This window comes from Amblyomma maculatum, chromosome 2 (assembly GCF_055883805.1).
Source record: "Amblyomma maculatum isolate TAMU_Amacu chromosome 2, ASM5588380v1, whole genome shotgun sequence".
NCBI classification, from domain to species: Eukaryota; Metazoa; Arthropoda; class Arachnida; order Ixodida; family Ixodidae; genus Amblyomma; species Amblyomma maculatum.
In genome coordinates, this window is record NC_139345.1 from 210,613,981 (window position 1) to 210,639,597 (window position 25,617).

The following is a 25,617-nucleotide window of genomic DNA, read 5'->3' on the forward strand; positions in this document are numbered from 1 at the left end:
CATTATCCTCATTCATAAGAAAGGGGACTCTAAGGACCTTAAAAATTACAGACCAATCAGCTTATTGTCTGTTATGTATAAGGTATTTACTAAGGTAATCGCTAATAGAATCAGGACAACCTTAGACTGCAATCAAGCAAAGGATCAAGCAGGTTTTCGGAAACGGTACTCTACTATTGATCATATCCATACCATCAATCAGGTGATAGAAAAATGCTCGGAATATAACCAGCCCTTATACATAGCATTCATTGATTTTGAAAAAGCATTTGATTCTGTTGAAACATCGGCGGTGATGCAGGCATTGCAAAATCAGGGGGTAGACAAGTCGTACGTGAAAGTGCTGGAAGATATATATAGTGGCTGCACAGCAACCATAGTTCTGCATAAAGAAAGTAACAAAATTCCCATAAGGAAAGGTGTTAGGCAAGGAGACACAATCTCCCCAGTACTATTCACAGCTTGCTTAGAAGAAGTATTCAGAGACTTGGAATGGGAGCAGTTAGGGATAAGGGTAGATGGAGAATACCTCAGTAATCTGCGATTTGCTGATGACATTGCCTTGCTAAGCAACTCGGGGGATGAACTGCAAATAATGATTGATGACCTGGGCAGGAAAAGTACAAAGGTAGGCTTGAAAATCAATATGCAGAAGACTAAGGTTATGTTCAACAGCCTCGGGAAGGAACAGCAGTTTACATCAGGTAGCGAAGTACTGGAAGTAGTAGGCGATTATGTCTACTTAAATAGGACAGGTAGTAACCGCAGATCCAGACCATGAAAAGGAAATAACAAGAAGAATAAAATGGGGATGGTGCGCATTTGGCAAGCACTCGCAGATTATGACTAGCAGCTTACCGATATCACTCAAGAGGAAAGTATACAACAGTTGCATCTTACCTGTACTTACCTATGGGGCTGAAACGTGGAGGCTAACCAAGAGAGTTCTACTTAAGTTGAGGACAACCCAGAGGGCTATGGAACGAAAAATGGTACGGGTAACATTAAGAGATAGGAAACGTGCAGAGTGGGTCAGAGAAATAACTCAAATTACCGACATTCTAGTGGAAATTAAGAGGAAGAAATGGGCATGGGCAGGACATGTAGTGCGAAGAGAGGATACCTGATGGTCGCTTAGGGTAACAAACTGGATTTCAAGAGAAGGAAAGCGTAGCAGGGGGCGGCAGAAAGTTAGGTGGGCGGATGAGGTCAAGAAGTTCGCGGGGGTCAAGAGAATGCAGCTAGCACAGAACCGGGTTAAGTGGAGAAATATGGGAGAGGCCTTCACCCTGCAGTAGGTATAGTCAGGCTGATGATGATGATGATGATAGCATCGCACAGCAACGGGCGCCTCGCTTTTCGCCTCCATCGAAAAGCGGCTGCCGAGGCTGGGATTCGATTTCGCGTCCTTGGGAACAGCAGTCGAGCGCGTTAACCATTGCGCGATAATGGCGGGGTGCAGGGAATATCATTGTCGACACATTATTTTAATGCCTAGCGTTACTTGGCTGATGAGCATCTTGTGCAGATGAGTGCAGTGTCCGCAGGCTGTGTTTTGTTTTAGGTACAATACCACGCCTGTTATATCAATGGAAAACATATTGAGTACAAATGCACTAACGTTATTGTAAGTACTTTCTATTTAATGATTAATTAGTAATGGCAAACAAAATTGAGTTTTAAGCTGCAATATCAAATTATATATTGTTGGATAGCTTACGTCGAGTGCAATTGCGCTTGACTATTTTCAAGTCTTAATTGACGTTAATTACCTGTGATTAAAAATTGAACTTCATTCTAGAGCATCAAGTCACATATCATTGAATAGCTCATACCAAGTACGATTGCACTGCACAAGCTACCAGTTTTAGTTAATAACTATTAATTATTGTGATAAAGAATTGAACTTTAAGCTGCAATGTCGTCATATATCAAAGGATAGCTTATATTGAGTACAATTGTAATACACTAATTGCCAGACTGTTGACACTTGTTAATTAGTTGTGATTAGCACTAGAACTTACGACTAATGTCAAGTCATATATCACGAGACAGCTTATGTTGAAGACTATTACAGTATACTAATTCAGTTCAGTCGTGTCCGACTCTTCGTGACCTTATGGACCATATCACGCCACGCTTTCCGGTCTCTCACTATGTTCCAAACATCACATAATTTCATCTGCAGCGCCTCGAGAATGCCATCTAACCATCACGTTCGCTGCCTACCCCTTCTCCGGTGACCCTCAACCTTTCCCAACATCAAATCTTTCTCCGGCGATTCCTCTCTTCTCATCAGATCACTAAAGTAGCTGAGCTTTAACTTTAGAATTTGACCCTCCAATGAGCAGTCAGGGTTTATGGTCGACAATATCGACTGATTTGATCTTCTGGCAGTCCAAGGAACTCTCAAGAGTCTGCCAGCACCACAATTCAAATGCGTCAATTCTTCGGCGGTCAGCCTTCTTCACAGTGCAACTCTCGCATCCATATATCACAACTGGAAAGACCATAGCACGAGTTATACGGATCTTGGTTGGCAGTCTAATGTCTCTGCTCTTTACTAGGCGGTCAAGGCTAGCCATGGCTTTCTTTCCCAGAAGCAGGTGTCTTCTAATTTCATGGGTGCAGTCTCCTTCCGGGGTAATCTTGGAGCCCAAGAAGAGAAAATCCGTCACAGCTTCCACTTCTTGTCCCGTGATGCTCCAGGACTAGATAGGGCAAGACGCCACGATCTTTGTCTTTTTAATGTTCAGTTTAAGCCCAAACTTCTCACTCTCTTCTTGTACGCGCATCAGAAATCTCTTGAGTTCCACTTCACTTTCTGCCATTAAAGTGGTATCATCTGCATATCTGAGGTTGTTGATACGTTTTCCAGCAATCTTCACTCCAGCTGAAGACTTGTCCAGACCGGCCTTCCTCATGATGCACTCTGCATATAGGTTAAATAGGCAGGGCGACAGTATGCAGCCTTGCTTCACTCCTTTCTCAATCGGAAACCATCCAGCAAGACCATGCCCAGTTCTAACTGTGGCCTCTTGCCCTTCATACAGGTTCCTGGGGAGACAGATGAGGTGAATTGGAACTCCCATTTCTTGGAGAGCTTGCCACGATCTGCTGTGATCTATGCAGTCAAACGCTTTCGCATAATCAATAAAGCAGAAGTACATGGGTTTCTGGAACTCTCTTGCTTTTTCCATGATCCAGCAAAGGTTGGCAACCTGATCTCTAGTTCCTCTGCCCTTGCGAAACCCAGCTTGCACATCCAGAAACTCCCGACCCACATACTGCCGCAGCCTACCTTAGAGGATTTTCAACATCCCCTTGCTAGCATGCGAAATAACCTCGATCGTGCGGTAGTTGGAACAATCTTTGGCACTGCCTTTCTTTGGAATGGGGATGTAAACTGATCTCCTCCAATCCTGTGGCCGCTGCAGGCTTGTCAAAATTTGCTGACATATTGTATACTAATTACTGGTCTTAATATTTGTTAATTAGTTATTTATAATTAACATTCTAAATTTAGGTGGCAACATGAAGTCATATATAGCTTATATAGAGTATGATTGCAATACCGTAGTTACTGGTGCTAATTAATAGCCATGGATAAGTTCATTGTAACGATTGAACTTCAGGCTCTAATGGCAAGTCATATCACGGTATGGCTTATGTCTAGTACGATTCCAGTATGCAAGTTCCTGGTCTTACTTAATAGTTGTTAATTATTTATTTGTGATCAGCATTTAAACTTTAGGTGGCATGAAGTCATATCATGGGAAAGCTATTATCGAGTGCGATTGCAGCACACTCATTGTCGGCCTTTGTTTATAACCGTAAGTCGGCTAATTGTCATTACCAAAATAAGAGTCATGCTTATGATTGAGTTGTGACTGCACAATGTTTAGACTCTTAGGGTATAGTACTTTTTCAGTGCTGTCTCACATGTGACTGAGTCATGAATTAAGACTACCAGTCATGATTACAGGTAATGGTTTTGCAGACTCCACACTTGCAGTATATGCTACTTTCTAAAAAGCGTAGTCATGTTACCTCGCACTATGACTGCAAGTCACAAGCTATGACTGAATCCCCCCTTTTCCAAGTTTAAAACTAGTTCAATTAATTGATCTATACACTTTAAGTTGATTAATGAGCAACACCAAGCATCACTTTTTGCTTTGAGCATTTTGACACTTTTGAAGCCAAATTTACGAATTTTTATTTTCTTAAATTATTTCAATTGCTTAACTGATCAATTATGCTTTTGAAATTTTCTTAAATATCCTCATATCAAGCTTGTTTTTCATTCTGAGAATTGATATCTTTCAATTCGTTTTCTAATTGTAATTTTTACTTACTTCAGGTAATTGATAGACCCATTATCTGCTCCAAACTTTATTAATTGGGATATCAAGCATTTACTTTACATTCTGAGCATTTTGACACCTTTGAATTCTCTTTTCCCATTTTCATTTCCTTTCAATTATTTCAATTGATTATTTGATGAATGAGGCATTCTAAATTTTCTTAATAAGCATCATCAAGCATTGGCTTACATTGAGCATTTTGAACCATTGAACCCCATTTTTCAATTTTTATTTTTCATTTTGTTATTCATCAATTATTACCATTTCTTATGCGTCATCACTTATTACACACCAATCAATCATCAATCACTAGAACCCCAAATTACAATGGTAGAAGTTTTAACAGCTCCCAATTATTTCCGACACACTGTGCAGACACTATTACTACTGCTATTAGTATTATTACTACTACGCCAACGCTTTTCGACCAAACGAGCTGTTAAGCTATCACTTAACATCCACCGCAGTGCGCAACTAAAATTTCATGCAGTGAGCAACAAAAAAAATTTGAATGCCACATTGTACGAGCACCAACTCTCTCCTGCATACAGAGCGCCCGGCTGCGGGAGTTCAGTTGGGGACCAAAATGGCGCCGTTAGCTGAACTGGCAACACTGGTCTTTAGCGGACAGCGGCAAGTACCCCTTCAAAGGATGGCACCACCCTAAGCCGGGCGCTGCGGCGCAACATGTAGGCTCCCTAGCGCCGCATTTTGTTTCATCATACGCTGTGAAGCAAGCATCGTAGTTTTCATCTCGTGTTGTGCAGCAAACATCAGTCTTCGTCATACCCAGGCATGAGAGCACTGCTATCACAGCAGCCGACCTCGTGTCATGTAAAACTGCAACACACTCTTAAACATCTCCACATTCATGAAGTTCCCACTGCAAAACACTCTTGCGCTGTGCACTGATCACTGTTGTCACTGTGAAGTCCCATCTGCGCAGCCCCTTTATTTAATCTAGGAAGATAAGCCATACAATAACACCACTTCGCTAAAGGCGCGCCGATTTCATCGAGCCAGTTTCGTTAGCGCTCACTCCCTTGTATCGCGATAACCAGCTGCAGCTGAATTTGCCCGTGCCGAGGTTTGAAGGATATGTCGACAAGAAATCTGTTTGATTTTCTTCATGAAATTGACGACTATCAGGTGGCAATAAGAGACCGCAGTCATGTCAGACAGGCTCCTGACACCATGAACGAGAAGTCCGAGCAGCCTGTTGTTAAGAAGCTTACCACACACAGAAGCGAGCCAAGGCTGAAGCGGCAGCAGCAACTGCGGCTGATGGCTAATGCTCGTGAAACTTGGTGCATGGATAGTTTAACCTCTACAATTTTTTCTTCTACTTTCAAACCGATTAATTACCTCAAAGATTAATTATTGCTGCATTCTTAACCAACACCAATAAAAAAAAGAATGATATGCTTTGCTATCTGTCAGTGGCTGTTGACTCTTTTTTATTATCCCTTTAAAGAGACACAGGGAAAGCACCATCCAATCATTCTTCCGAAGGGAAATTGATTCTCTGGTTCTTTCTCCCTTTCTTCGCCCTGCAGCAAAAAATGCATTTATCAGCTAAGATTAGAAAAACATTTTCCTGAAGGCTGATTGGAACCCATGACGTCTTTGCCTAATAGGACATGTTGCTATTGTTTCAAGGTAAAGGGTGATCTGCGTAGCCTCTGGAATCCATGCCCAAAAGTTGGCGACAATGCACATATTTTACCTGCAATTCAGTTCAGTTCAGTTCAGTCATTCAGTCGTGTCAGACTCTTCGTGACCCTATTGACCATGTCACTCCACGCTTTCCGGTCTCTCACTATCTTCCTAACATCACATAACTTCATCTACAGTGCCTCGAGTATGCCATCTAACCATCGCGTTCGCTGCCTACCCCTTCTCCGGCGACCCTCAACCTTTCCCAACATCAAATCTTTCTCCAGCGACTCCTCTCTTCTCATCAGATGACCAAAGTAGCTGAGCTTTAACTTTAGAATTTGACCCTCCAATGAGCAGTCAGGGTTTATGGTCGACAATATTGACTGATTTGATCTTCTGGCAGTCCAAGGAACTCTCAAGAGTCTTCGCCAGCACCACAATTCAAACGCGTCAATTCTTCGGCGGTCAGCCTTTTTCACAGTCCAACTCTCGCATCCACACATCACAACTGGAAAGACCATAGCACGAGTTATACGGATCTTGGTTGGCAGACTAATGTCTCTGCTCTTTACTAGGCGGTCAAGGCTAACCATTGCTCTCTTTCCCAGAAGCAGGCGTCTCCTAATTTCATGGCTGCAGTCTCCTTCCAAGGTAATCTTGGAGCCCAAGAAGAGAAAATCTGTCACAGCTTCCACTTCTTGTCCCTTGATGCTCCAGGACTTGATAGGGCAAGACGCCATGATCTTTGTCTTTTTAATGTTCAGTTTAAGCCCAAACTTCTCACTCTCTTCTTGTACGCGCATCAGAAGTCTCTTGAGTTCCGCTTCACTTTCTGCCATTAAAGTGGTATCATCCGCATATCTAAGGTTGTTGATACGTTTTCCAGCAATCTTCACTCCAGCTGAAGACTCGTCCAGACCAGCCTTCCTCATGATGCACTCTGCATATAGGTTAAATAGGCAGGGCGATAGTATGCAGCCTTGCCTCACTCCTTTCTCAATTGGAAACCAATCAGTAAGACCATGCCCAGTTCTGACTGTGGCCTCTTGCCCTTCATACAGGTTCCTGAGGAGACAGATGAGCTGAATTGGAACTCCCATCTCTTGGAGAGCTTGCCACAATCTGCTGTGATCTACGCAGTCAAACACTTTCGCATAATCAATAAAGCAGAAGTAGATGGGTTTCTGGAACTCTCTTGCTTTTTCCATGATCCAGCAAAGGTTGGCAACTTGGTCTCTAGTTCCTCTGCCCTTGCGAAACCCAGCTTGCACGTCCGGAAGCTCCCGATCCACATACTGCTGCAGCCTACCTTGGAGGATTTTCAACATCACCTTGCTAGCATGCGAAATAAGCGCGATCGTGCGGTAGTTGGAACAATCTTTGGCACTGCCTTTCTTTGGAATGGGGATGTAAACTGACCTCCTCCAATCCTGTGGCCACTGGAGGGTTGTCCAAATCTTCTGACATAATGTATGCAGAATGTTAACAGCGTCATGGTTGAGGTTTTGAAGCAACTCAGCTGGAATGCTATCAATTCCGCTAGCTTTTTTTCTTAGCAAGGCTGGCTAAGGCCCATTCAACTTCACTCTTCTGGATGCCCGGCTCGAGATCAGTGATCACAACCGTCTTATGTTGGGTTTGCACATTCGGGTCCTTCTTGTACAGTTCTTCTGTGTATTCCTGCCACCTCTTCATCTCTGTGGCTTCAGTGAGGTCCTTGCCTCGTTTGTCCTTTATCACGCCCATCTTAGCACAGAAGCTTCCTTTGATATATTTGATTGTCTTATATAGAGTTCTTGTGTTCCTTAATTGGCTGTTGTCCTCAACTGCTTGGCACTGTATGTTCAGGAAGGCATTCTTATCTCTCCTTGCTATTTTCTGAAAATCCGCATTGAGAACCTTGCATCTTTCTCTTTCCCCCATAACTTTTGCCATCCTCCTTTCCTCAGCTATTTGCAAAGCCTCTTCAGATAACCAGCTTGCTTTCTTGCATTTTTTTTGCTTTGGAACTACCTTAGTAGCAACTTCTTGTATTATATCACGAACATCAGTCCACATCTCTTCGGGCTCTTTGTCTTCTACATCTAATTCTTGAAATCGATTCCTCACTTCCACAGCATATTTTAATGGAACTTGATCCAGATTATACCTGAAAGGCCTTCTAGTTTTCTGCGTTTTCCTCAATCGAAGCTTAATCTTGGCAACAAGAAGCTGATGATCGGTGCCACAATCGGCCCCAGGCCTTGCTTTTACTGCTTGTATAGCACTTCTCCATCTCTGTCGGCAAATAATATAATCGATCTGATTCCTGTACAGACCATCCGGCGAAGTCCATGTGTACAGGCGCCTCTTGTGCTGTTGAAAATGAGTATTCGCTATGGTCAGGTTGTTTTCTTGACAAAACTCTACTAGTCTCGGCCCAGCTTCATTTGGCTCACCAAGACCGAACTTGCCTGTAATTCCGGATATTTCTTCACTCCCTACCTTAGCATTCCAGTCTCCTATGAGAAAAACGACGTCTGATGATGGGGTGCGGTCTAAAAGGCATTGTAGGTCCGCATAAAATCTCTCAACGTCAGCTTCTTCAGCAGTAGTGGTCGGTGCATAGACTTGGATAACTGTTATGTTGAAAGGGTGACCTTGGATCCGAAGTGAAATCATTCGGTCGTTTTTGGGGTTGTACCCTAGCACTGCTTTGCCCATTCTTCTGTTTACTATGAGAGCGACCCCATTCCTTCTCTTGGATTCGTGCCCACAATAAAAGACATAATGGTCGCCGGAGTTAAATTCTCCCATTCCGGTCCACTTGAGCTCGCTGATACCCACGATATCAATGTTCAATCTGTCCATTTCTCGCTTGACGATATCCAGTTTACCTTGCGTCATAGATCTTACATTCTATGTTGCTATGTGATACATCTCCTTGCAACATCGGACTTTCTGGTCGCTTCCCGACACATCCACAACTGAGCGTCCTTTTGGCTTTAGCCCAGCCGCTTCATTCGTCCTGGAGCTACTAGGAATCGCCCTTTGTTCATCCCCAGTAACGTATGGGACGCCTTCCAACCTGGGGGGCTCATCTTCCGGCGCCATATCATTAATGGTATTGTGACTGGCCATAGGGTTTTCTTGGCAGGAAATACTGGAGTGGGTTGCCATTACCTTCTCCAGTGAATCACATTTTGTCAGAACTCTCTGCCGTGACCTGTCTATCTTGGGTGGCCCTACACAGCAGAGCTCACGACTTCATCGAGTTTCGCAAGCCCCTCCGCCACGACAAGGCAGTGATCCATGAAGGGGTTTACCTGCAATACCTCTACGTAAGTGTTTGCTGACTTGTCACGCTTATTTTTGGTGGCAGTGATACCTATGCAAGTTAGAACTTTGTATTTCTATTGCTACAGGCCAAACTCTATTTGTATTAGTGTCCCTGTATTGCATGTTTCGTCAACGACTGACGTGAGTTACAAAATGTTCACTAGATTGACAAATGTTGTTTTACGTGCCCCGTGAATGACGGTGTTGATGCAGTTCAAATCAAGCTGTACTACATAGCTTATCTGCTTCCAGTTAGCATCATAACTGTGCCACCAGGATGATTATGCCATAGCCATAGGCAAGTACTAAGGTGAAATTTAGGAGTGGTCATAGATGGCACTTGTCTCTGTGGCTGTGGTCAGTCTTATCATTTTCATTAAGTATGTTTCTCACATTGTTTTACAGAAATATCCCTCATATCACAGAGAAGAAGCACCACAGCGAAACGGGGCTTAGGATATGATCAAAGAGGTGGAGTAGTGACACACAGTATCAGGCACCATTCACCCAGTGACATGGCACTACCTCTTCACCTTTTGTCTCAAGCAGTTTTCCCAACTTTCTACATCTAGACTCTGTTCACAGTTCAAAAGCAAGTGTTCGAAGGTTTGAAGGTTTATTTCCACAACTGGTGTTGCAGCGACAGTCAGGGAAAAAGCAATGAAGCAGGGAACGCAATCGAGATTTCTTTATGAGCCAGTAATTAAATCAAGCATGAAATCACGGGCAACTCGCAAATGCCTTCTTGCTTAACCAGAGGCATATGACATCTCCTTGGTGGTAATGTACAAAGGTGACTGTACACAACTTGTTTATTTTATTAAACACAGGACAGACAGCATAAGAGGGACTTCAATGACAGCATGCAACAGAAAAAGTCTGAACAAATATATAAAAACAATAAAGTGGCACCAGGTAATCGGAGGGCTTCCCTTTCTCAATGCACAGCACTGTCTGTGGAGTCCCCTGCAGGTGCACAGTGCACATTGGTGCTAGCATCAGTCGCCAACTGCTCCTTGGTTGGTGTGGCTCCCTCTTCAAGACGGCACATTTCCTCAAAGCACTGGCACACTCTTTCCCATATTGCAATGGACTGAAATGAGGATGAAAACATACCAAGGTTAAGGCAATCAAACATGCAGGTGAGGGACATTCGACATGCAAATTAACATTAGCCCTAACCACACCCACATGGACAATTTGTTTGGACTTGTGCACGACAACTGCTTAGACTTGATGGTCCCGTTAGCACGCAGCCCCTATGGCTCAAACGCATTGCCAAATTTCAGAGCCCATTGGATTGTGCTTAAATTAGCCTGCACAATCTGGACAAGGTATACTACTTTCCTCTGCTTGGGCATGTAGCCTCAAATAAGCTGACATTAATAATATTAATGATGATTAGTTTACAGGAAAGGAAGGTCACAGTATCTGTCACACTTTCTCCATGGAGACCTGAACCGCGCCATAAGGGAAGGAATGAAGGTAAGAGTGAAAGCAGAAAGAATGAGGTGCTGTAGTGGAGAGTTACGGAGTGATTTCAGTAATTGTAACCACTAGGGGATCTTTAATGTGCACTGACATAGCACAGCCATGGACGCCTCTCCGTTTTGCCTCCATCGCAACACAGCTGGTGGCGGTAGAGTTTGAACTCGGGTACTTCGGCACAGTAGTCGGGTATTTTAACCACCGCGCCACAGCAGTGGGGCCTTAAACTAGCTGTGCCTACATGAATGCAAACACTGGCACATTGCATTGCAACCTGTTTCTAGTGCGTCGCATCAATGCGCTGAGCAGGGCTGGATTGAGAACTTTCCTCATGCATGTAAACTCGGCCATATCGCCTTAGGAAGGCCATTAGCGCACGTGGGGTGCCCTCGCCATGCATCAGAACAGGAAACCGTCGCTTCGACTTAGCCCCCCCCCCTTTCTGGCTATCGCTTCCCTCTTCACTTTTCCTCACCATCCTCCTCTACACAGCAGATGACGGCCAGCCAGAGAGCACAAACAAAAAAAAAGTAAGAACCTGTTATGACGGAAGTGCCACCTTCTTTTTAACTGCCCCACCGTGTGCCGATGCCACCACTGCGCCATAAATGATGCACTACATGTAACTGCTAGCACATCACATTACCATGATGCGCTACAAAATGCAATACAACGCGCTAGTTGTTTAATTCATGTAAACACAGCTACTGTTAACCGGTGCAAAATGTGGCAAGTGAAGAGCAGAGGTGGGCAACCTCATGAGGTTTCGCCCTCATGAGGTCGACCTCAACCTCAAAATGACCTCAACCTCACGGAGTGAGGTGAGGTTGAGGTGAGGTCGGTGACAGCTCGAAATTGTTTGAGTGAGGTCACGAAATTGGACCTCGACCTCACGCGTGAGTTTGAGGTTGAGTGAGGTCCAGGCTTTTTGCTGTTGCCGCGGCTTTCTTCGAAGAACGCCCCTTTTGACGCGGAGCTCGAGCGTACTGCCGCGGTGTGCCCGCTGACTCTCGGTGTTTGGTTACCCCAATCAGATGACCGGATGTCGCTGCCCCTGCCCAGCTTTCGGCATTCCACCGTAATGTCCGCAGGCCGAGGACGCTTCCCTCTGGTCTACTTGGAAGGAGATATTTCTTTTTTTTTACTTCACGAAATCCTCATGCCCCCCGCCCGCCACCCCCGTTTCCTCTGACTTGTTTGTGCCGATGATTGCCGCAGGCTCAAACACCCAGAAGCGCGCAAAGCCCATAACTTACGTTGACCTGCGGTGCTTTTGTCGGATGTCGCAAAGAAACCAGCAAACTAAAAAGCGAAGCAAATTGTCTTTGCGCAGACGGCGCGGAGCAGAACTGTGTCTTGTGCATGCCCGTTTCCAGGCGCTAACGTCACGGCTGCTGCCTTACATTCGATAAAGGACTCCGCTGTACATTAACGGAAACTTAACAGAAAATGGTGCAGTGAAATTTTTAAGGGACGTGATACTGACAGATAAAAAAAAACATGAACAAACCAGAAAAACCGGCACAATACCATCTGAGCATTTTATCGAAGTCCTCCCTTTCGAATTGTACGTCATCATTCTATATTCCGGTCCTGTAAATGTATATTCTTGTATTCTCCAGAACAACCTCTCTTTGGTCTTGTGCTGCTTGTTTCTTCTAACAGATTCACAGGTGGCCCCGAACAACTGCAATGGGATGTAGGTGCTAGTGTAGCGGTAAAACATGCAACAGGATGAAACGGACGGCACAGCTTATAAGATGCAACTGGTATACAGGAAAGAAGCCTGCGCATGTTAACCATTTGCCGAGATAGAAGAGAGAAAAAAATAAATGGGGCTTGTATGCAGTAAAGCGCAATGAAAAAAAAAAAATGATTTCGCTCCGCTGAGGCCCTTTATTTCTCTCTCAAATTCTAGTGAAATCAAGCAATGCAGGAGGAAGGAGGAGAGTAAGGGATTCTTAACTTCATAATATCAGGTTTCTCTTGAAATCTCTTATTCAGGCACAAAAAAAAAAAGAGAGAAAAGCGTTCTCCTACATGTTTTTGAGCTAGAAAGTATTGAGATTGTTTCCGGCTCGACATTTTGGTGTCTAGACGGACGAATTGGTGTGGCGAACTGAACGTGTCTCTTTTGTGCTGCTGTCTCCTCGAGACGGACAAATCAATCGGATGAACATTTTTGTAGCCAGATGTCGGAATAATTTTTTCAGATATTTGTTTTTTTTCTTTAAAAATAAATTTAGATGTACGTGATACGAAGCCAATTACATACTAGCACTGAGGAATGCAGTATTAAGTCGATGTCCCAAACCTTCTATACGCTCTGGGAAGCACAGTTCTCTTCTGTTTTTAGTGTGCGATATTTGTTATTACTTTCGTCAACATGGTATTTATTTATATATATTTTCTTGTATGTCAATTAGGTTCGTACACTGCCGAAACGAGAACAGGCTTCTTCCCTCACATTAGGCTCTTTCTTTGGCATCTTTTCAGAGGCCCATAGCACAACCCTCCTTCCGCTTACCCGCACGGTCATTTAGTTTTTTTCTTTTTCTTTGGCAAGCATTGGAAAGCGCGATCTAGTCTCTGAAAGCGGAGCTGGCACACATACGCCACTGCCGTTTGGTGTGTATTGGTGACAGTTCGGCATTCACTGCATGAGCAAAACCAGATGCCTACAGACGGACAGCAAAGGGAGGAGCGCGTGCACAGCGGGGGGTGCGGTCCCTCCGGGCTGCTTGCTCGCCTCCTTTCTGTTGTTCTTGTCTTTATTTTACGTTTATGTGCTGTAACTATACGACACTAACGGGGAAACGGTTTCTCTAGATTCACCTACGGTGCATGCGGCGAAGCAGCTTCGGAGACACCACCGTGCAATTTATTAGTTCAGTCTTGAAAGGAAAACAAGTGAATACGTCACAAAAAAGCTCGTCTCAGAATTGTTGGCGAAATGGCATCCAGTATTCGGTTCGGACGTACAAGTATCTATATTGTGTGTGCGCGTGCGTGCGTGTGTGTGTTTTAGGTGGGTGGGAGTTGGACATTTTGCTCCAGCGAAATTTGACGGGCGAGCCAATGTTCGCGACAGCAAAGTGGTTCACGTTTAACCCTTTTTCCTAGCAGTTCCGACCCGTGTAATTTTTTAATGTAAGCGTGGTGTTCGAAGAAGCAATTTCGCCAATTCTTGCAATACGCCACGCGATCACAGCATTATAAACTAACGCCCAGGAGTGGCCGGTTGGGACCTCATAAGATAAAGAGCATTCCTCTTCGAAATTTTTTGAAGTTCTATTCGGCGTTGGCCGAGCTTTATGATTTATCGGTGTTTTGCTGTCTTTTCCTCTTTTGTTTGTTTTGTTGGGTATTTAGTCTTCACAAGTCGTTTCATGAGTGGCTATTATGGAAAAATTGTGCGCCGTTAATATGGAGGACCCGAATTATGGACAGTTTTTCTAGGGGCGAAGATTTTTCAATGTATTTATGTCTGGTTAATATAGAAACTCGCTCTCTGAACAATGGAGATGGGATGAATGCACACAGCCTATTCGACCCATATATTTTTGTCTCGTTTGACATCGTTTGAAAAAAGCAGGGGAGCCCGAACGCAAGTTAAAGACGGGTGCGCAAGCCGGGAACTTATGCGACAGCCGATACGGTCGGATGCCTGAATGAGTCCTGTGGAGTTGGAAAGAACCAAAGCGGGCGTGTCGTCGTTTTAGGAGAGTAGGGGGGGGGGGGGGGGCGCAAGAGCGGAAAGGAAGGGAGGAGGAGGAGAAAAGGAGGGTGGATGACAGGGATCGTACACAGCAAACCGAGGGTCAGCTAACTAAGAAAGACCCCAAAAAAAGGGAACCGGGAGATTTCTGGGCATACATGGCAAAATTACTTTTGAAAAGGAATTAAATTACATTACTAATTACTTTGCTGAAGATTGCAGAAAAGTAGTTAAATTACATTACTCATTACTGCTCCCAAAAAGTAATGAAATTACATTACAATTACTTCTACTGAGTAATTCAATTACTGTTAAATTACTTTCTAGTTTCCATTCGTGCAGAAACTTAGTAGTAAACAAAACAACGTGTTCTCCAGACGCGAAGCACACACATTCTTTCGTCTTCCCGCCAAATTATATAAATTATTATAAACCAGCCTTCTTGCACCATCTCTTGCACACCTTGTTCCCCGCTGCTAGGAGAATGGTTGCCATGGGATAGCTGCACTAAGTGACCCTGCTACACATGAGGTCTCAGGCTCACTGTTCTGCTCAATTCTGTCTCCTTTTGCTGATCTGTTATGCTGGCTTCGGCTTACCGCACGTCGTTCCTTCTTTCACGGCACTCTACTTCGTTGTCTATTGAAGGAGTAGTGGCGCACTTTAGTAAAAGTAATTTCACAAGGAATTAATTACTTCTGATGCGAAATTACTACCAAAAAGTAATTCATTACATTACTAAATTGCCAAATCGAAAAAGTAATTTATTACATTACAAATTACCCAAAAAAGTAATTAAATTACAGTAATTTCATTACTACAATTACTGCCATGTATGTTTCTGGGTGCAGCGGCAGTGCCGCAACTAGAGGCCACAGTCGGCAACATGTGGTCGCAATAAATTCTGTGGAACATGAACAGAAGAGAGGCCGGTAAAAGCGTAAGAAAGAAATAATAAGAAGAAAGACAAGCGCCAAAATTGGGGGTGGGAACTGAAGCTTTTTTATCCCAGAACACAAAGTGTGTTCCATGAAGCCGTTAACGCTTTTCGGTCAGGGTTAAGACACACTCACGAAGTAGAGCTACAAAAGAAACGCGACGACCACGCAACCAGGACCGGGCGTCCCGTCCTGGACGCCCTTCCTTCTCATGCTCCTGGTTTTCGTCACTGTTGCGCTGCTTAACTACCACATTTTGCACCACAGCGATCCGCATGTCGGCTTTGCCTTCAGTCAACAATGCGGCCTTGACAAGGTCTGAGCTCTTCGTAGTCGGCTAGCCATCGTTCTAAACTGTACTTCAGCTTGCAGTGTTTGTTTCATAGGAACACATACAAACGGCACAGGAAAGGGCTGTTTGATAGCCCTCTGTATAGTAGCCTGCCAACTTGACTCCCTCGCTTCCTTACAGAAACAGTACAAGGCAAGAAAGAGAATCAGAAGAACGGAAAGTCAGGGAGGTTAATTAGGGAAAAAGAGTGCAAAGAAGCAGGAGCCTGTAACTCTCAACTTTAGTCTGACTTTTGGCATGGTGGGAGTTAAACGCAAAAGAATGGAGCTGAACTTAGGCGTGAAGCAGGAAAACTGTGAATACAAGCGGCAAAAGCCATCTCAGTCAATCCAAGCCGTGAAAGACTGGACCCAAGTTCAACTAGGCCTCAGCCTCGCCAGGTCGACGGTATACCATCTATATATACTACAGGACTCCGATAAATGGCTCAACGTCGGCATCACAGCTTAAGCCACAGTCCGACAGCGCCCAGCACAGTTCGAAGAAATGGAGTCAGTCTTGTTAATGTGGTTCGGGAATGTGCACGCGAATGGTGCTGTCGTGAGCGACGAAATGCTTCAAGAGAAGGCTCGCTGCCTCGGCAACATTATGGGTGCTTCTTCTCCTCCGTCTTGATAGGTTTTACCTGTGATGACTTACGGAATTTTTGTTCAGTAAAACAGGGGGATGTTTACTGAGAAATATTATTCTACGCTCTGTCTAGGCGTTACTGACTTCAGCTACTCAAGAGGATGGCTGACAAGGTTTAAGAACAGACATGACGTTTCGGGTCGACGGATTCATAGAGAAGAGGGTAGCATCGACATCTAGGCTGTGTTTATATACCCAAATTAATTAACACAGCAGCCATTAATTATAAAGTTTTCTCAATTATATACTTTTCATTTTTATTCATGACTCGTTATTATGGATGACTCGCTTTATGGACAGTTTTGGTCGGAAACCAAAGCTTCCGTACTAACGAGGCACGACTGTATTCCTATTTTTTTCTTAAATTAATGTATTCTGTCGCAAAACAATGTACAGTGTAGTAAAAAAAAGCTCGGCAATCATCAATTTTTTTTTCGAATTAAGAAAAAGAGCAAGGATGAAAGCTTGGGCGCGTTGGTGTCGGTTTTCTTGCCTCATAGCGCTAAACAGACAGAGACACAGCCAGACATTCGGGACGGGCGATAAAAAAAAGCGCCCGTCCCGTGGGTCTCGCTGTGTCTCTGTCTGTTTAGCGCTATGTGGCAAGAAAAGAAAAAGAGCATATCGTCATTGTTGTCGTCGTCACTAGGGTCAACAGCATTTGTCTTTTCAGTTTATAGTAAGAACTGGTTTGTTTTATTTCTAATGCGAATCTTATTCACGTGGGTCAGATGGGATAAACTCTTTGTATTGCATTATGGGCCTATGCGTAGTAACGTGGTACCCATGTAGGCCTTAGATTGAAACCGACCACAAAAGGGTAGGCGAGGAGGGGGAGAGGATTGCCACTTTAGTGTAGAGTTGGACATGTAGTGTCCAGAGTTTCTCTGCTTTCATCCAGGATATTAATTGTAGTATAAAATTAGGAGTAAAATACAGCCTTCATACGACAAAATTCTGGCTAGTCTAAATATACCCCCGGATTACCGAGAAATGTATATTTGCTTTAAGTTACGGTTTAATTTAATGATTCCTTTTTTTTGAGGTCGAGCGCCTGACCTCAACCTCACATTTTGAGTTTGAGGTGAGGTCGAGTGAGGTCGCCAATGGTCACCTGAAAAGTGAGGTGAGGTCGCCTGGGGGACCTCAACCTCAATTGATGAGGTTGAGGTTGAGTGAGGTCGCCAGATATTTTTTGTTTGAGGTGAGGTCGAGGTTTTTGAGGTCAAATGCCCACCTCTGGTGAAGAGTAACACTAACAAATGCAAATTAATGCATGTATGACATCACGGCGTGCATCCACCAAAGTACCATCTGAATGGCACTGAACTCTAAGCCATATCATATTGGTACTTCGGTCTACGTGTAACCTGTAACCTCAATGCTACCATGGAAACTGCATACTCATGCCAATAATTTGCATTGCTAACCGCATGCTCAGGTATCGACAAAATAATTACAGTAAGGACTCAGTTCCACGAAGAACATTCTTTGATAAGACACCTGTCCAGTCCAAACTAGAGTATGCCACTTCCATGTACAACCCCTTTAAGTCACTGGGACTGGCAAAAATAATTACTCTATCAGGGTCTTTAATATATCAGTTGTCGGTGATGACATGGTCCTGAAGATGCTGCCTGGTAATTAAATGGCTATTTAATGAACACATCTTATTGTTTTATGAAAAAAGAAAACTTAAAATGGCTTTCATCTCTCTCTTGCTGTCTCCTTGTGCAATTTTTTTTCAGTTATAAGATTTTTTTATTTACATCTTGTGGAAGCACCTCTCAATATGAAGGCAACGTGGCTATGAGTGCAACTGAGTTTGATTTCATGTGAAAACCGAAGCCTTGCATGAACATGACGTCATCTTCTGCTGTTTCTGTCTTTTAAAAGGCAATAGATGAGAAATGCGTGCAGCAGTTAGGCACCCTCAAAACCACACACGCCGCGCCACCAGTTTTTGCCATCGCTGTCTCATGCTTTGAATGTTTGCCCGTTTCTTCCCTATTTCTCACTGCACTTTTATCATACTTTCTGAACAGAATGCGCAGTCTTCTTTCTATGTTTCTAGACAGCCTATCCTTTCCTTTCGCCTATGCGCTGCATGCTTTCCCTCACGACACCAAGGTCGCCATAAAGTTGGCTTCTCATATGTGCTGCTAAGTCTGGTGGTAAAGCCACTTAGAACAGCAGCGCTCGTTGTGTAGTCTTCTAATCTTGTGCTCCCGTCCACGTTCCGCGCTGTTACCTCAAGATGTTAGAACACTCGCTGTTACTACCTTTCTTCCTTTAAAAAAAAAAAAAATATATATATTGCCTTGCAATTCTAGGTAGCGTGCGTGCAGCAATGCCATTTCATGGGAAGTCGTCACAACGGTCAGGCACACTTTACATAACCAATTTTTACCAAAAATGCCTTAAAATGGGAGAAAAATGTACAGTCGTCTATGGAAGATCAACTGGGACTTCAGTTTCATTTTACGATATCCAAGTTTACTATAGCGGGGTTCTAACCAAGCTAACTTGTGCAAGTTCCTTGAAGATGTGAGAATAAGGTGGCTTGTTTGGTTTTATTTGACCATCGTTGCACATCCTGTTGTAAAAAGCATGAACAATAGTCTTACAGTACCCTGTTTATGTTTGCACAGAAATTTTTCATCTACAGTATTTTTGGTGTACAGTCGAAATTGACTATAACGAATGCAGATATAACAAATAATCAAATAAAACAAAACTAAAATCAAAGTTTGGTAGGCCTATGCTTTATTTCTATGGGAGTTCTTTCCGTATACGAAACAAAAAATTCAAACTTTGACGCTAGATCTCTTATAATGAAGCAGTTTTTTGCATTAAAAGGGCAAAAAATGCATAAAGAAGGTGGAAAAAGAACAAAAAATGCAATTTTCCCATCGATTGAATTTCCCGCAGCAGAAATGTGTTTAAATCCCCAGCGCATTACATATCGCATCATCTAGCGTCGGTGACAAAAACTAGCACCAACGGCCTATAGCCTCCGAGATCACACCTCTGCGCGCGGCAATCTTGGAGGCCATAAGTAGCCATGGCCGGATTAGAGCGTCGCCGCCTACCGCCACCGCCGCTCGAGTGCGGCCATGCAACGGCTGAAAGGCATATTGTCACCATAGCCTCGTCATGCTGTAAGTTCGTACGCGCGCGCTGAACTCCCCAAGTCCCTTGGCTCTGTCACGCAAATTATGTGCGGAGGCAACATCCGTGCTTGAGTATAATTTTTGCTCACCAAGACGGAACGAAAGATGAGATTTCATGTTTATACCAAGCTTCTAATTTAAAACTTGCGCGTTTAGGCACCTTTATAATACCCAGAAATGTGGCGCAACAAACACAAACACAAGCGAAGAGACACACAACACACAACATATCCCCTTGGCAAAGAAGAGGGAGATGAGAAGATGTACTGAGTGTAGAAGAGGAGTGGTGAAGAGGAAGTGTTTTCAGATCCATATTACAGTTGGTAGTGTGCGCGATTTTATCTTCGCTTGTGTTTGTGTTTGTTGCACCACATTTCTAGGTATTATGCAGCACCAACTAGCCCCTCAAGCCGTTATTTTATTATGCACCTTTGTGTGTTGTCCGTATTAGTGTGTATTTTGTTTCGTTTTATTAGCGGACATATATATACAGGAATTTGGGCGCGCACTTTTAAAACGAATATCGAGTACAACGAACAAATTTTCTTGCCTTGTGCTGCTTCGTTATAACAAGGTTCGATTGTACATGCCACACCTTTATATAAGTCGTGCCCCTTTCCAAACGGCCGTTTTTCCGTAAAAAAGCACCGATAAGTCACACCTGTGTAAAAGACGCAGCTGTTCATTTGGTAGAAAACTCATTGAGGATCCCACTGTGAGAATGCGTGATGAAAATACATGCTTGCAGCGGCCACCGCATATGTACACACACCATGATACACGGTGCTCACACAGCTGCATGTAGTGTCCAGAGTCTGTGCAGTACTTCACAAAAACGTTTTATTTTAATGCATACAGATGGTATGCATGAACACACTGTGTTTAGGCAAAACCATAACGAATATAACAGCACAATGAACGGAACGAAACATGGAAGAAAGGAGCACGGACACAGACGTTAACTAAGCCCGAAGAACAAGAAATGAAGTCCCGTGTCCGTGTTTCGTCCCGTTCCTTGTGCTGTTATATTCGTTATGCAGTACCAACTAGCCCGGCATCTTGCACTTAGGCAAAACTATTAGAAAAACAGGCGGGAAGGAAAGGAGAAGGAAGCAGGAGGGGCCAGAGCAGCGAGGGGAAATATGCAATGCCAAATGGGCCTGGCCTTCTTGGTCGACTTCACTGTCCGGAGCAGATTGGTGGTTCAGCACAAATCCCAGATAATTTTTCTTCTACTATCAAACTGCCTCCTTGTTGTTGCTTGGCAAATTCAACTGCACGCAGTTTGAATTTCGCATTGCAACTTTCTCATCTCGCAGCAGACATCATGTTTAGCGAGAAATAAGACACAATGCAACTGATGTGAGGCATGCATAAAGTATGCCATTATGGTCACCGTGATGCTACAGCAATCAGTGAAATAAAGTTGCCATGGTAGATGGAAATGGCACAAATAGAAGTGGCTTGAAAATTAGAACTTGCAAGTGGCTTGAAAATTAGAACTTGCTATTGGCAACCTATCATTTTAAAATGAACACATTTGCCTCCTTCACAATTAAACTGCCTATAAAAATAAATGAGCTGCATTTCACTTTTGCAGGACAATTTGATGAATCAAAATGCAGTTAGTATGCCTGGATGGTGCGCAGTTGTGGTGCGTCATTTTCAGAGCCCACCCAATATTTTCCCGTGCGAAAATTGTAAATTGTTGGGTTTAACGTATTGAAGTGACATATAGGCTATGAGCGATGTCGAAGTTGTGGTTTCTGGATTAATTTAGACCACCTGGGTCCTTTAAACTGCGTTGACATCACACAACACATTGGCACCTTTTTATTCCATACATAAGCAGGGGTGGAAGCAGGCTTGAGCATTTTGGAGCAGGAAAACCAGAGTTTTGGAGCACTCGATTTATATTTTGGAGCATGTTTCTAGGCCCAAACAATTTTGTTAATGGCAATTCTTGCTTCCCAACACATAAAAACCCAATTTGATTACTTTTTATTCCATGTCCAATGCTTTGCTGAATATGTACACATCTCTGATAAGACATGACAAACAGCCAAAATATGTACAGACCTAAAAATAACACAACTGACAAGAGCAACAATTTGGAACAGACTAGCTGGAAACGGAATGTTTGCTTCTACACTTAAAACTGAACAACTAAAAGCCTTTCACTATTTTGACTTCATACATTCAAAGGTGGAGTCTACCCACTAAAAACATAGATGAGCAACACATTTCTGCTCTCTATCTTGTGAATATTTTTTTTTTATCTTATACCGTGCTGATAAATTCTGGGCACTCGGGGAGGATACTGAAGGGTAGCCTCTTCCTTCAGATTCTAAATTCGTGGCCTTCTGCCAGTGGCTGCTTACATCATCGCTCGAGCTATGATGGGGCTTCCTTAAATTCAACACACTTGCAATAGACTGTGTATGGCTTTAACAATTTTGAGAATGCTTCAAGAGATTGGCACCTAAGTGGCATCACTCCCATAACAGTTTAATATGCTTTTATCTGGCGTAGGCATGCAGCATTGATGGTGTACCTGCTTGGTTTCACAGTAGAACCATTAGAACAACTGATGTAGTTCTTTGCAACTGGACAAGTTTTTTAATGGCTCGTGGTAGCTTTCAGTGTTTGCTTTGCTCGCTGGCCTCGGCTCCCTCACTACTGATGATTCAAAAGGCTGGAAGAAACATTATATCACACACACCGAGCATTTCTTTGCAATTATTTCCCTTAACCACTTATGGCTAGTTTTAAATTTACTTGTGAACAAACATTCATTATGCTCCATGCTTTTATAGTTTATACATATTTCGTTCGCGTTCTCCTTCGAGTTCGATATTTCGGGTTCAAATTTATGGTGTTCTATGGCATATAAGCAAATTTGGCTATCATGCACCAAACACAAGGTTACATGGTCTGTTATGTTAAGTGCCTAGATATTATGATAGTTACATTCGACCTAATACAGATGGACAGAGGCTCCTGCCAATGAGCTTCAAGTAGCCCTGCGCCAGGCACAGCCAAGCTATACCTAGCACATTTCATGAACTGTCACCCTACAAAGCTCTGTGCTGCCACCGACATTTTTCTTCCCCTAGCATCAATGTGTTACACTAATGTTGTCAGTCATTACTTCTGGGCACTTACTCCATGTCTGCCAGAAAGAAAGCAGTAATTATGAGAAAGCATTTGTGAGTTGAGGTTAAGCATAAAACAGCCAACAAAACAGTGTCCAGCAAAAGCTATCCAGAGCAGTGCCTTAGTACAGTAAAAGCTCGTTAATTCGAATTTCACGGAACCAGGAAAAACGTTCAAATTATCTGATGTTCGAATTATCGAATGGCCTAGCAAAACCTGACAAGAACTATTTGCATTACGGTAAATGTACCGTATTTAGTTGCGTAACGAACCCACCCCACAATGAACCTACCCAGCTCCGATTTGTGCCTAAGAATGTGAAAAAAAAAAAAAAGCGTCAGTCGTTAGTGCGGCCCTCAGTTTAGCGCTGTCACGGTCCCCCAACACATTTCTTGGCAGTGCGCCAAGATGCTGCGCAGCGGTAACGGCGTGTTTACCTTCTGACATTACTCCAGAAGAGGGGAGGGGGGGGGAAGAGAACTTGGCAAAGTGCCAGCGCTTGTCCGGTTGTGCAAGCCTCGTTTTCAGTATGTTCGCTTTATCATGCTATGAGCGACTGGGGCGGGCACCGTTTACTGTCACACAAATCTTTGGAACACGCGATAGCAGCAAATGCCTTTTGAAGCAAATGATGCTAAAAGCCAGCGTCACGATCGCGGCTGACTGCGTGCTTCCATTGACAACTGATGGGTGGAAGGTTGGATGGCTTTTGCAAAAACAAACAAACAAACAAAAAAAAAAAACGAACAAAAAGTTTAACCTGTAGTGCGCCCGTCCGAGATCATAGCCGTTCACGGGCATTGCCTGGGACTGCGCCGACAGTACTTATCTGTATTTCCAAACTACCAGGGCTGTAATTAACGAGTATTTACTTGCGAGCTTTACTGGAATTAACGAGTATTTACTTGCGAGCTTCAGAGGCTGTGCGGAAGAGAGCAGGCAACCGCCATCTCCTCCCTCCAATGCCCCCCGGCCGCCGCGCCGGTCATGGCGCCATTTAGGTTTTACCCACTCTTCCATGGTTTTACCTGGTTTCACCTTCTGTCCCGTTTTGGATGTGTGCAGCCTCTAATTATGGCTCTTTATCGTGGAGGTGTTTTTTTTTTTGGCCACGCCAATTATCCATAGCGGAACCGACTCGCGTTCGAATTAGCGAGCTTTTTTGTACACATCTCTATGGAGCTTGGCCGGACCAAGTAGTGTAGTTCTAATTATCTGAAAATTCGAATGATCAATGTTCAAATTAATGAAGTTTCACTGTATCTGAAACTTTCTCTGTAAGCATCCTGCCTACTGCCAAGCCATGCAGCTTGGTTTTGAGCATCCATGCATTGTTGCAAGTTTGGTTTGCAGCACAGTTTTTTTTTTTTTCAAGATGGATGTTAGGTATCCCGTTGCAACAGACATCGGGACAAAAAGGAAAGCGGGCAACCTCTTTGCAGAGACGGATGTTAGTGCTGACAAGGATGGTCATTGCCTGGGTCAGGTCCTGCTTTTTCTGTTCCCGGAACTTGGCAACCTCTGCCAGGGCTTTCTCCGAGAACTCCCTGAAAACAACGGATGTGCCCACTGTGAGCTGCAACTAAAGCAAGTTATCGTACCAACTAAAGGAACGAAAGCAAATCTGAGAAAGTCAGTTGTGGCTTTCAAACCTGTGAATTCAGTTAGCTAATTAATTAGTGGCATGCAGCTGCATCTAAAAGCTCACCTCAGCTCACTGCAAACATTTTCAACTCTAAATCTTCAACTTATCCCCATTTTAGTCACAGCACAGGGAAGGAACCGTGCAGGGCTCAGAGTTTGTGTTCTGCACAGCACAGGAAGGCACTGGTAGCTGCAACTCGCATGACCAACACCGTGTGGCGCTTTTTGGATAGCTGAGACAATTCAAAATGTAAGTTGTGCTTTGCTAACTCAGCTGCATTACTTGGTTCCCTGCAACTAAACATCTTCATTTAATATAAATAATATAGCAGGAAAGAAATAATAAGAGTAATAAACTAGAAACTTCATTTCCTCCTCCTGTTAACTACGGTTGCCATAGAATAACAGTAATCTTTCCACCAGCTCTGACAGTGCAAACCTTGATCCAACACAAAGTGGAAAGCTCAGAGCAATTGTGAAGTTGTTGAAATGGGCTATTCTATCGCTGCAACCAGTGCAATTGAACAAAATAATAGCTTCCAGACAGTCCACCTGAGCCCCTGTCCAAATGCATGGTGATATAATGCGCTCATCCTGTCCACTTTTCTGCTGTCATCCTTGTGTCTTTACGCTTCCACATTTCACCATAAACTACCAGCAGGCCCAAAATACGTTCTCCATAGGGCTTTTCTTAGTTTTTGCTTCCCCTGTATGAGCAGCGTTCTGTGTGTGTAAGCCTTATTATTGCTAGGACAGCTAGTCACTGCGTCAGAAAAGGTCAGTGCCACCAGTACACTGCTATCTTGTTTCGAGGCGTCGCTAATGCTGCTCGGTCATTAGAAAAGAATTGGGAAGATATTAAAATCTGGACACTGGCCTGCAGTTGTTCGGTTCTTACTGAAGTGGCTTGGGATGGAATGCTTCACGTGGTAAAGCCTCAGTTTCGCAGAAGAGCAGTGCTTCAGAGAGTACAAAAAAGAATGGCTGAAGCCATCACGGAGTTCCTTTGGTGGAGTGTTTGGAGGAACCGAACGAAAAAACAGCCAAAGTGTTGCTCCGGTCACCACCATGGGTGTCATTACACTACCAACGAAGATGCAGCCTGTTCTGGAAAGAGGCCCTAAGTTCTGTCTAGAAAGCACACATAACAAAGTGATTTTTCTAGCAGCAGTTC

At 43.7% G+C, this 25,617-nt stretch overlaps 1 protein-coding gene across 4 annotated transcripts in view; it reads right to left on the bottom strand.

The window, feature by feature from the left end:
* Nucleotides 1-10,142: 10,142 nt before the first annotated feature.
* The window catches only part of LOC146201208 (sorting nexin-4-like), a 113,356-nt gene continuing 97,881 nt past the window's right edge, over nucleotides 10,143-25,617 (bottom strand). For 2 of the 4 annotated variants that reach the window (XM_084595682.1, XM_084595683.1), the window contains exons 10-11: nucleotides 24,232-24,346; nucleotides 10,143-10,437 (exon numbers count right to left, since the gene is read on the bottom strand). In XM_084595682.1, coding sequence (XP_084451808.1) covers nucleotides 10,282-10,437; nucleotides 24,232-24,346 — 271 coding nt within the window. In that variant the 3' untranslated portion in view covers nucleotides 10,143-10,281. The remainder of the gene's footprint in view (nucleotides 10,438-24,231; nucleotides 24,347-25,617) is intronic. The other 2 variants (XM_084595685.1, XM_084595684.1) reach the window with 2 other exon arrangements.